This window comes from Aythya marila (genome assembly GCF_965140915.1).
Source record: "Aythya marila genome assembly, contig: HAP1_HAP1_SCAFFOLD_227, whole genome shotgun sequence".
NCBI classification, from domain to species: Eukaryota; Metazoa; Chordata; class Aves; order Anseriformes; family Anatidae; genus Aythya; species Aythya marila.
Genome location: NW_028136689.1, coordinates 158,418 through 171,020, shown reverse-complemented (window position 1 = coordinate 171,020; position 12,603 = coordinate 158,418). Strand labels below are relative to the sequence as shown.

The window sequence follows — 12,603 nt, the reverse complement described above, 5'->3', positions numbered from 1 at the left end:
AGGCCTTGATGCCCACCCTCTGGGAAGGGAGATATTTTCCTTTCATACCTTGCTCAGGGCTCCCCCTGCGGCAGTAGGAGATGAGAATTTCTTTCTCTTCAAGTCCAGTCTCAACATCCTGAAGTCAATTTTGTAGCATTATTTCTTTGTCATGCCATTTTTCCCTACAGAGGAAAGCTAAAACATCTCCAAATACACCCTTCAGGCAGTCTCAGGCTACTTTTGCTCTACTTGGATGCTCCATGCCACTGGGCCAGAGAAACCCAAGTCTCTCAGACACTCTATACACAGCAGGTGCTTTAGGCCCTGAACCCCACCTTGGCACAACCTCTCTGGGCACAGTCCTGCATCTCTCGTAAATGAGGAGCTACTCACTGGGACAGCCTTGTGCAGGTGGGGTAACACCATATTGGAGCTGAGTCTGATAACTCGTATTTTCTTGATGGACATGCTCCTCATAAGGCAGCTCTGTAGGATGCTGGCCTGGCTCCTGGTGAGCAGGCACCACTGTTCATATGGCATCCCTCATGGTGCTCCCCTCCTCCTCCTGGGCGCTGCTCACTCAGCAGGGTCCCCGTCTGCCCTGATATGTGGGGTTCCTCTTCCTCTTCTGTAGGACTAGGCTCTTCTCCTTGTAAATGTCAAGAGGTTTTTGTATGTAAGATCCTGCAGTTTCTCAAGGTTCCCCTGGACAAATGCCCCACTCTGTGAACTGTTAATGTCTGCAGGGAGATGTCTCATCCTAACTGTGCTGTCTCTCACAAGATAAAAGCATCAGCAGCTGCAGAGATTTTGGGCAGTAGAGGAGTAACCAGTTGAATGGAGCTCCAGCACAGTGTCATAGAAGGCTAGAGGATGGAAGGCTGCCAGATTCCACCTTTCTGTTCTTCTCATGTATGCTGTTATTTCTCGGAAGCTGAGTCCTAAATGTTGTTAGGCTGTGCAAAGAAAAAATTTAGAAGGGCCAAAGCCCAACTGGAGCTCAATACATCTATTACTTTTAAAGACAATAAAAATGTTTTTTGTTTGTTTGTTTGTTTTTTAAATATAAATACATAAGGAAAAAAAAAAAAGAGAGAGAGAGAGAGAATTAAGGGGAATCTTCATCCTATATTGGATGTGAGAAAACAGAATAAGAAGAGATGAGGAAAAGACTGAGGTACTTAGTGCAATCTTTACCTCAATATTTAGCAGCAAGACCAGTTGTTCCCCTTGTACTCAACCCCCTGAGCTGGTAGATAAAGATATTGAATAGAATGAAGCCCTCATAATCCACAAGGAAATGGTTAGAGAACTGCTATTCTGCTTCGATGTACTCAAGTCTATTTGGGCTCCACACATTGGTACTGAGGGAGCTGGCTGAAGTGCTCACCAAACCTCTTTCCATCACTTGCCAACAGTCCTAGCTATCAGGGGAGGTCCCAGTTGACTGGTGACTAGCAAATGTGACAGCCATGTAAAAGAAAGGCCAGAAGGAAGATCTGGAGAACTACAGGCCTGTCAGTCTGACCTCTGAGCTGGGGAAGCTCATGGAGCAGATTGTCTTGAGTACCATCACACAACACTTTCAGGACAATCAGGTGTTGAAGCCCAGTCAGCATGGGTTTATCAAAGCCAGGTCCTGCTTGACAAATCTGATCTCAATCTATGGGAAGGTGATGCGTGTAGTGGGTTTATGTGTCAAGGTTTTGGTAGCAGGGAGCCATAGGGGTGGTTTCTGTGAGAAGGATCTAGAAGCTGCCCCATGTTTGGGAAGGGCCCCACTGCTGACCAGAGCTGAGCCAATAAGCGATGTTGTTTTGCGCCTCTGTGAGAGCATATTTAAGACAGGGAAAAAAAAGCTGCGGTACACAGCAGCCGGGAGAGTGAAGGGAGTGAGAAAACAGCCTTGCATGTGCCAAGGTCAGTGCAGAAGGAGGGGGAGAAGTGCTCCAGGCTCCGGAGCAGAAGTCCCCTGCGGCCTGTGGTGAGGACCATGGTGAAGCAGGATGTCCCCCTGCAGCCCATGGAGTACCACGGTGGAGCAGGGTTCCATGGTGCATTCCGTGGAGGAGACCATGGTGGAGCAGGTGGCCCTGCACCGATGGAAGCTGCCGCCTGTGGAAGATCCCTGCCCGAACAGGTCCCAGGCTGGACCTGTATCCTGTGGAGAGGAGACCACACAGGAGCAGGTGACCTGGCAGGAGCTGCTGCCCGTGGGGGAGCCAGGTTGGAGCAGTTTTCTCCTGAGGGATGGACCCCGTGGTACGGACCCATATCTGGAACAGTTCTGGAAGAGCTGCTGCCTGTGGGAAGCCCATGCCGGATCAGTTCATCAAGGACTGCATCCCGTGGGTGGGACCCCACAGCAAAGGGGACGAGAGTGACCGAGAAGGAGCGGCAGAGAAGAAATGCTGTAGACTGACCATAACCCCCATTCCCCCGTTCCCCTGCGCCGCTCGGGGGGAGGAGGTGGAAGAGGGTGGATGGGGGGAGAAGGTGCTTTTGGTTTCTTTCCTTTGTTTCTCACTTCTCTAGCTTGTTAATAATGAGCAATAAATCTTACTATCTTCTTATGCCGAGTCTGTTTTGCCCGTTACAATAATTATTGCGTGATTTTCTCGTCCTTATCTCAACCCTTGGGCCCCTTTTCACATATTTTCTCCCCATTCCTCTTTGAGGAGGGGGAGTGAGAGAGCGGCTGTGGTGGAGCTCAGCTGCCCACTCGAGCAGAACTACGACAAAGCCTCTTTGGTATGGAGGATGACGGCTGAAATATAAATATGGAGAGGCCTGGCAGATTGATTACATCGCACTCCCTCAAACTCGCAATGGCAAGCGCCACGTACTTACAATGGTAGAAGCAACCACCGGATGGCTGGAAACATATCCTGTGCCTCATGCCACCGCCCAGAACACTATCCTGGGCCTTGAAAAGCAAGTCCTATGGCGACATGGTACCCCAGAAAGAATAGAGCCAGACAATGGAACTCATTTCCGAAACAACCTTATAGACACTTGGGCCAAAGAGCATGGTATTGAGTGGGTGTATCACATCCCCTATCATGCACCAGCCTCCGGGAAAGTTGAACGATACAATGGACTGTTAAAGACTACATTGAAAGCAATGGGCGTTGGGACATTCAAAAATTGGGATACGCATTTGGCAAAGTTAGTCAATACTAGGGGATCTGCCAACCGAGCTGGACCTGCCCAATCAAACCTGTTACGTACTGTAGATGGGGATAAAGTCCCTGTAGTGCATGTAAAAAATATGCTGGGTAAAACAGTCTGGGCTACTCCTGCCTCAGGAAAAGGCAAACCTATCCATGGAATTGCTTTTGCTCAGGGACCTGGATACACTTGGTGGGTGATGCAAAAGAACGGAGAGGTCCGGTGTGTACCTCAAGGAGATTTAATACTGGGTGAGAATAGCCCATGAACTGAATTGTACCATGTTAATTACTATATAATACTGTATGTTATCACTACCATGACTACTATAGGTGACTAATTAGAATGTATGGAAAAGAGTGTAACCTGAGCATGACGTAAATGGTATGGAATAAGGGGTGGATAGATGTCCTGGTTTCAGTTAGAACAGAGTTAATTTTCTTCCTAGTAGCTGGTGGAATGCTCTGTTTTGGCTTAGGATGAGAAGAGTGCTGATAACACCCCGATGTTTTAATTGTTGCAGAGCAGTGCTTCTACCAAGCCAAGGACATCTCAGCCTTTTGCTCTGTCCTGCCAACAGGCAGGCTGGGGGTGCAGTAAGAGCTGGGAAGGGACAGACCCAGGACAGGTGACCCAAACTAGCCAAAGGGGTATTCCATACCATCTGACGTCATGCTAAACAATATATAGGGGTGGCTAGCCGGGGGGAGGGGGCCGGACTGCTCGGGGTTAGGCTGGGCATCGGTCAGCGGGTGGTGAGCAATTGCATTGTGCATCACTTGTTTGTACATATTATTAGTAGTAGTATTATTATCACCTTTGTATTATTATTATTATTATTATTATTATTTTATTTTATTTTATTTTATTATTGTTATTATTATTTTCCTGTCTTATTAAACTGTCTTTATCTCAACTCACGGGCTTCACTTTCCATTTCTCCCCCCTGTCCCAGAGAGGGAGGGGGGAGGGTGAGCGAACGGCTGCGTGGTGTTTAGCTGCCGGCCAGGTTAAACCATGACACTGGGGAAGGGCAGGGCGAGGGGGACCTCCTCTGGCTGTGTCTCTGAGGGGGTTGTGGAGGATGCATAGCCAGGATCTTCAGCTGGGTTCAGGGTAGGAGGATAAAAGACAACAGCTGTGAAGGTGAAAGAGGAGAGCTTCAGGCTAAAAAGAAGGCAAAAAGCCTTCCCACCATGAGCTCAGCTAGGCGTCACCCAGAGGCTGTGCAGTCTCCGTCTTTGCTGGTTTTGCAAAATGCAACAGGATCAAGCCCTGAACAGCCTGTTCTGACCGTGCTTATGACAGCTTGGGCTGCAGGCCTCCTGAGGACCCTGCCAACATGCCTTATGGTCCTTTGACCTCAGGCCCAGTTTCTGGTGGTGCCAGAGGAGATGCTGTGTGGCCTGAATCCTCCTGTGCTGTAGGGGACCATCTAAAGCCAGGCAGGTGAACATCTCCTCTTCTCCCTTGGCTGTAACTGTAGCCTGGGAGACACTGCCTCAGCCATCTCTGCGTTACACCTCCAGCTCCTGTCTTCCAGCTCTAAGCACCTGAAAGTCCATTGCCTGGATGTGCTCTGAGGTGTGGGAAGAGATCTAGGCTTTTCTGGGGTGTTAATTCTCTCCCTCTGCACGCTGCTCCTCTCAGAGACGGTCTCATTTTTCACTTTCTTTCCTACCTGGAGGGAAATGCATACTCTGTCCTGGCCATAAAGCTGAGCATGTTTACTACTTTTGCCACACTTCCACATCTCCTGGATCTGTCACCTGGAAAAGTGAATATTGCGTGCATGTTCGTGGCCCTGCTTTCTTCCATCTGTGCAGCAAGGTCCACATCTCAGTGTTATGTACTTTTTTGCAAAGACTGTGAATGGTCATGGATATGATAAGATTCTTCGGGGGGGGGGGGCGGGGGGGGGGGGCTTGGGCACAGGGCTTTATACAAGATTACAAGATGCAGAATGATCTTAATGGTGTTGGCCTAACAATACTAGAAATGCTTTGAAAATGTCAATAAAAGTAAAAAAGAAAACAAAACTAAACAGAAATAAAGTCAAACTTCTAAAACATTGATAATTTATGGATGCACATTTACAGCTTTTACAAACTTTGGTGATTCTGCTTTCCTTTTTTTTCATAGTTAAAAATGGCCAATATTGATGTTTTGACACACTGCCCAGCCTCCACCTGCAGCTCCTGAGGGCCTCTGGTCTCCCACAGCTCCTCTTGACAGCTGCCAGCCTCAGGCAAACACCTCCAGTACAGAGGGGCCCCTGAACCTAGCAAGGTCTGCCTGGAAAGGTGAACAAATTATTCCAACATAGGAAAGAAAATATAAATAAATAAATATATAAATAAAAGAGCACGTGTTCATCACTTCAAACACTCTGCCTAGAACAGTCCTTGTATGGCCATCCCTTGGGGAAGGTGAACCTCATTAGCTGCAGCTTGCACTGGGCACACAGCTGAGGAGAGTGTTTTACTGTTTACTGAACTGCACCACACTTAACTTTGGTTGGTTTTCAATGGGGAGCAGTCCTTCTGTGCCTGCGTGCAGGCAGTTCTGTGGGGAAAAGGGATGGGAGTTGGTGCAAAGGAGCTGTAACATGCAGCTGCAGCCCTGACTGGAGAAGTCTGATGGGAGGAGAAGTGCTGCAAGTCCCAGGTGGCTCCTGAGAGAAATGGTGGGGCTGGGAAGGTGAGGAGCAAGGTTGCCCACAGAGTGCTTGGCCTCAAGGGACTGCCTTTCCAAGCTGACCAGACCTCCTTAGGAGACCCTCTGGATCAATAGCAAAGGGAGAGGGCAGGGAATTGAAATACATCAATAAAGAATCCAGCTTGAAGGGAAAACTCCCTTATTATCAACTGCTCATTGAAATGTGCCTCATTCACTAGCTTTCTGAAATCTCCCCAATTAGACGTAAAAGCTCTGAAGCCTTGAAGGAACTGCTGGGCAGAAAGAGGACACAGGAGGGCTCTCTGCATTGTGCCGAGCCCCAGGGTGTATTTGGCGCTGAGTCCATGCACCTCTGATGCTGAGAGGAGATAGCGCAGGCTGTTCAAGAGGTTAAGGCCAGGAGAAATGCTGAAGGTTCTGGGAGTGTTAATTGGTCCCACTGGGGGCCATTACCACCACAGCTCCCCCATGGACTTGTTAGCAAAGGAAAGGGGAGGCAGTGATGATAGGCAGGCAAAGGCAAAGTAAAGGTGGCCCTGATGGCAAGGAAACCTTGATGTGTTTTATCAAAGCAAGCACCAAGGCCTGACACCCGGCTCTGGTAAGAGAGCTTCTGTCCCTCACGCTGCTCTTCAAGGGGCAGTGGGATCTGGGGTGTGTGATGGCAACTAAAGGACAACAGTACAACTCCAGTGCACAGGGCTGCAAGGAGGCCACATGGTTCCAGTGCCAGGAGCACCATGTGTCATCTCACAGGCTCCAGTGGCAGAGACAACAGCCAGAGCCACGGGGACAAAGACTTCTGCTGTGTCAGGGCCTTCCAGCCCTGTCAGTGCCCTTGGACATCTCCCCACAGGTTGTCCTATCCTGTCCCATGCCTGAACCATTTTCCCTGCAGCCTGGAGACATCCAACCTGCTTCCCCACCACAGCATCTCCCTACCCATGCTAGGGACTCCTTGTGCTCATTGCCTCTGACTTGAAACACAAGCCATGGGCTGAAGCAGACTCCCTCTGAGTCACCACAGCACTGCCCTTGGAGTGGCATTTCTTCCTCCTCATCACCACTCTGGACCTCCAAAACAGCCACTTCTTGGTGGATTTCCTTTCTCATGCTCTTTACCCTTACCCAAAATGTGCCATCATCTCTGAAAGCAGATTTCTGTCTCTCAGGAGCTCCTACAAGGGTGCCCTGAGCCTGTGCTTCACCAGGTCTAGGAAGCGCAGGGCTCTCAGCCTCCACACACATGACCCCTAGCCCTGTCTTGGCACACCTCCTCTGAACCCTTTCCTTTCCTCCCTAGTCCTTCAGAAAAGGAGCCTCACACTGGGAAGGCCTCTTCCAGTTATGGCCACACCAGTGTGGAGTCATGGAAGATGAGAAGTCCCTTGCCTGGGTGGACACACTCCTCCTAGATCATCCCAATGTGGATGTGACCATATCCGTATATAGCACTGCCGGCTCATATGGCATCCCTGGTTGTGCCCAAGCTCTCTCCTCCTGGTTGCTCTTCCTGAAGTCCGGTCTAAGCCTGCTGTGATGTATGGAGCTGTGCTGCCCCTAATGCAGAGCAGAGCATCACAAGATGGGAAAGAGAGGCTCTCTTCTCCTTGGAAAACAGAATGAGATTTATCCACCAAATCCCAGCGTTTCACAAGGTCGTCTGCAAGGAACACTTACTGTCAATGGACAAGTCTCAGGTTAGGAACCATGTAAAGAAACTGGGAACTGTGAGCATGGTAGCCCCAAGCCCTGCCTGCCCTCCTCCTGCCACGCTCCATCAGGCGGCTGCAGCAGAGGGGACCCACAGCCAGCCCCTGGCTGGGCTCTGCCAGCCACCTCTCCAGTGCCATCCCTGCTGCCTTGGGGTGCTCTGTGAGGTGCTGGGTGACCTCACAAGGCCTGCTGGCCAGCACATCTTCTGCAGGGCAACCAGCAATGCAGCAGGGACCTCACCACAGCCCTTCCATTCCCCTCTCCTCCCCTCATTCTCGGCCTTGTCTCTGCTGGCAGGAACAGCCTTGGGAGGGGCTTCCTGGCCTCCCATTGATACTGAGCTGAAAGGAGAAATAGTCTCTTCCTTGACAGAACAATGGCTTCAAATTTGAAAAGCTTCATTAGGAGATAGGTGAAACCTTTACTAGGTTTTGTTAGAAAGAAGGAAGTTCAGAAACATTCACCCCTGATGTTACTTTAGTCACTAATTAGTCAGCTTTATCTGTAAGAGCCTACAGACTTGTATCTCAGAATGAGGGCAAAGTGACCCAGGCCTAGAGCATGTGTCAGAAGATTAGGTGAGAAACTCATGCTATGCATATATCCTTGGATGTGTAACCACCTAAGCTTTGTATGCATGCCTGAGATGAAAGAATAAGAGAAGAAAGATTTCGATGGCTTGAGCATGGACAAGAACTGGATTCAACTAATGAACATAGTGAGGAAGACTACCGATGACCACCAGAGACCCCGAAAGACAGGGGAAACAAATGTGCATGTGTCAGCAACACTTACTGATTTTAATGAGTTACAGGAAGTAGTATGAATATGTTTTGGGGAAATGTGATTAACATGTATGTTTTGCTTGTATATAATCCCTATAGCTCAAACAGTTCTGTAAGCACTGGAGTGATCCCCTGTGTGTCCAGGACCTCAATAAAAGAACGCCTGCTTTCTAAAACTCCAAACTGAGTCTTAGAGAGTTACTTTGACTGGCTTTTATAGTATCACCCTCGCCTCCTGCCAGCTGCTGCCCTCTGAGGATCCTGCTGTGAAATATGTTCATCTGATTCGTGTCAGTATGGAACAATGCTAGGGCCGCATGGTATGATGAATGTGACCTTCTGTCTTACATACCCTTGTATAACCACAAGTCTAAGAAAACCAGAGTGGTTAATGTATATAGTTCTTGTATCTTGCAAAGGAATGTTTTAGCAATTTGTGTCAATAGAGAGCTTGAAGGGAAATGTATTTGTAGGCTTTTCCTTGGAGTCTCTGATATCTGGGGGGTTCAGAATAACTGCTAACTGTTATGACTTTTGCATGGGACACTATGCAAGTCTCTGATATCTGGCCAGGAGATTAAGGAGCAGGGGAGAGCTGAAGAACAACTAAAAGACAAAGCTTGCAGGGGACACTGCACAAGTCTCTGACATACAGCCAAGTTGGACAAAGGAGAAGGACAAGAGGGACGAAGACTATGAGCCTTCAGCACGAGAGAACCACAGAGACCCTCAGAGGGACCACCAGATACGCATGCTCCAGTAGGAGGGTTTGGATTCCAGAAACTAATTATAATAACCCTGTGGGTTTTTTTTGAAGTAGTAATGAATTTGTATCAGCCTAGGAGCATAAAAATCATCCGCTTGATGTAACTGGTGTGCGTCTTGGTGGAGCAGAGACTCCCGGCGCACCCAGTGCTGCTTGCTTACCTGTATTCATTTAATAAATGGTAAACTTTGATTATAGTCCTATTTTGAAGACTGAGCCATTTATTACACTGGTACAAACGTGGCCCCGCACCAACAGCACTGTTTGTGCTGCCTTTGCTGCCTTGCCTTGTCCTCTCCCTCGACTCCTTGTCTTTTCCAGGCCACACATTCCACACCCAAATGCATCCCTTTGCTGTGGCCACCCTCTCCCCTGCCCAGCGGGATGGCAGAACCAGGGCAGGACATGGTAGAGTTAGGCTGTGTAGCACCCATGCAGAGCACTTGTGGCAAAGTGGGAGCTGAGATTGGGTGGTGCAGAGGAGGCCCCATGCAGGAAAGATGAGGTTAAACACCAGCTTTGCAGTGTGTGTGTGTGGGGGGGGCTGGTGTCCATCGTGGTTTGGCATGGGAGGCTTCTGGCCATGAAGGGGCAAGGGATGGGTTGACACAACTTCTCTGGGCAACCTGTTCCATTGACCACCACCCCCAAAGGAAAGAATGTCTTCCTTATACCTAATTTTAAAGCACCCTCTTTTAGGCCCCCTTTAGGTACTGGAAGGCTGCTATAGAGAACCAGCTTTCTCAGCCAGTCTTCACTGAAAAGTTGCCCCAGACTCTCTATCTTGTTTTTGGCCTCTTCTAGACTTTTTCTAATAATTCTAATACTTCCATGTCCTTCTAGAGTTTGGGGTCCCAGAACTGAATGCAGTACTGAAAAGCAGAGCTGAGGGAGAGAATCAACTCTGTCAACCTTTGGGCCAAACTTGATTGATGCCACCCAGAATGCAGTTGGCTTTCTGGGCTGCAAACTCACATTGCCAGCACAGGTTGAGCTTCTCATCCACCAGTACCCCAGGTCCTTCTCCTCAGAGCTGCTCTCTACTCATTCTCCACCCTGCCCCAATCCAGCTGCAGGACCTTGCACTTGGCCTTTGTGAACCTCATGAGGTTCCCACAGGAAAATCTCTCAATCCGGTCCGGGTCCATCTGCATATCATCCTTTCCCTCCAGTGTATTGACTGCACCACCCAGATTGGTGTCATCAGCATACTCACTGAGACTGCACTCAATCACACTGTCCATGTCACTGACAACAGTGCTGGCCCCAGTACTGACTCCTGAGGAACACCACTCTTTACTGACCTCCACTTGGACATTGAGCTGTAGACTCCAGCTCCTTGAGGGTGACCATCCAGACAATTCCTCACCCACCAGGTGATCCATCCATCACACCCATGTCTCTTCAATTGAGAGACAAGGCTATTGTGTGGGACAGAGTCAAATGATTTGCACAAGTCAAAGTTCACGATGTGAGGTGCTCTTCCCCTCTCCACCAATGCTGTAAACCCATCGTAGAAGGCCACCAGGTTTGTCAGGTACAATCTGCCCTGTGTGAAGCCATGTTGGCTGTCACCAACAGCCACCAGTTTGCTGTCACCACCAGTCCAAAAGGCAGAGTAGAATGACATGTCAGAGAGAAGCATTTGCAATGAACCTGTGCAAGGAGGGTGACAAAAATCTCATGGGAACACTGGGGGTAATTACTGGAGTTCTACACAGAGAAATGTCAAGGCTCTGTGAGTTGCCCATATCTGATCTGGCCTCGTGCACTGCTCATCCACACTGGGCTGTTCAGAGACACCAGTCCCTGCCTTACACATACACAGTGCACTGCAGCACTTGAAGGGTCCCTCTGGCTCCTGCAGCCACTGCCAGAGGCTGGGAGGCACCTCAGCCCTGTGGTGGGTGCATTACCTTGCTCTGTCCTCCTCTGAGATGCCCCACAGCATGAGAAATGGGCACAGGGACCTTGAGGGTTCAAGGAAACACATTGCAGAGCTGCATTCAGGTCTTGCACTTTGGACTAGACGGTCTCTGAAGGTGCCTTCCCCCTGGACAGATGCCCCATGGTTGTTACTCTCAGGAAGAAAGGACCTGAAGACACTCTGCCCCACTGGCCTTCATGACACCCCTAGGGATAGCTGATGGCCTTTGTGCTCGCTCTTGTTCCTCTCTCCATGTGCATACAATGTGCCTGCAGGTAGCAGCAGCTGCAAAGGGTTTCTGTTCCTGTGTCTCTCCTGCACCTGGACAGGCCCTGCTCTTCTCCCAGCACATCCTATATCCCAGGGAGCCTTTGGGACTCTTGTTGAGCATGTTCTGATGTGACGGCAACTCTGAAAGATGATGTGAGCCTTCAGGCATGGCCCTTTTAGGAGGGAAATTCTGTTCTGGAGGCCAGCTGTGTCACTCATGTGCCAACTGCCTGTCCCTGCCTGCAGTCCCAGCACAGCCTCACAGCAGCACTGGCACCAAGCTACAGGAGCATCCAGGCCTTAAACCGCCAACAGGGCTCAGCAGGAGAGGGTGTCAGTGGCAGGAGAGCAGCTCTGCATGGACCCAGTGCTGGTGCTCCCAGGCTGGACTGCCACGACTCTTTTCCCCTCCACCGCTGCACACTGTCCCTGAAGCCACAGAAAATGTCTCAGAGGAAGGATATAAGACAAAAAGTCACTTTAATTGGTTTAAATACTCAAGCAAAATGAAGAATTATATTTCTTTGTGGAAAATATTTGATAAAATAAAATTGAGAAAAAGCAGAACACCAATAAAAACACAAGAACATAATACCCACTGGCTTCACCTATCATGATTTGCATTACGAGTGATTTAGAGAAGAAGGCAGGCAATATATTGCTGAAGAAAAACACCCAGTCATCACTTTCCACATGGCAACCTTGATCTCCTTGTTCCTCATGCTGTAGATGAAGGGGTTCACTACTGGAGGCACAACCAAGTACAGAAATGCCAGAACAACATCCAGGGAAGGGAAGGAAATTGATGGGGGCTTCAGGTGGGCAAAGATAACTGTGCTGAGAAAGAGGAAGACCACAGCCAGGTGAGGGAGGCATGTGGAAAAGGCTTTTTGCCGGCCCTGCTCAGAGGGCATCCTCAGCACAGCCCTGAAGATCTGCACATAGGACAGCACAATGAAAACAAAACAACCCCCAAATAGAAAAGCAGTAACTGTAGTAAGTTGAACTTCCCTTATGTACAAGTCTGTGCAAGAGAGCTTGAGGATCTGGGGGATTTCACAGAAGAACTGGCTGAGAGAATTGCCTTGGCAGAGGGGCAAGGAAAATACGTTGGCAATGTGCAGCACAGCTTGGAGAAAGCCACTGCCCCAGGCAGCTGCTGCCATCTGGGCACAAGCTCTGCTGCCCAGGAGGCTCCCGTAGTGCAGGGGCTTGCAGATGGCAATGTAGTGGTCGTAGGCCATGACAGTGAGAAGAGAAAGTTCTGCTAAATTCAAAATGTTATAAGAAAGAGCTGTGCAACACAT

The 12,603-nt window shown here is 49.4% G+C and overlaps 2 protein-coding genes across 2 annotated transcripts in view; both read right to left on the bottom strand.

Annotated features, from left to right (window-relative positions):
• Positions 1 to 10,343, bottom strand: part of LOC309891516 (ATPase family AAA domain-containing protein 2-like) — a gene marked incomplete at both ends in the record, with an annotated part of 76,653 nt that extends 66,310 nt beyond the window's left edge. The window contains one exon of the mRNA XM_082785876.1: positions 10,144 to 10,343. Within this exon, the coding sequence (XP_082642002.1) occupies positions 10,144 to 10,343 (200 nt within the window). The remainder of the gene's footprint in view (positions 1 to 10,143) is intronic.
• A 1,576-nt stretch (positions 10,344 to 11,919) lies between these two features.
• Positions 11,920 to 12,603, bottom strand: LOC309891515 (olfactory receptor 14C36-like; the record flags this gene model as incomplete). The annotated part of the gene is made up of 1 exon (XM_082785875.1): positions 11,920 to 12,603. The coding sequence occupies one exon, from the start codon at positions 12,601 to 12,603 to the stop codon at positions 11,920 to 11,922; it is 684 nt and encodes a 227-aa protein (XP_082642001.1).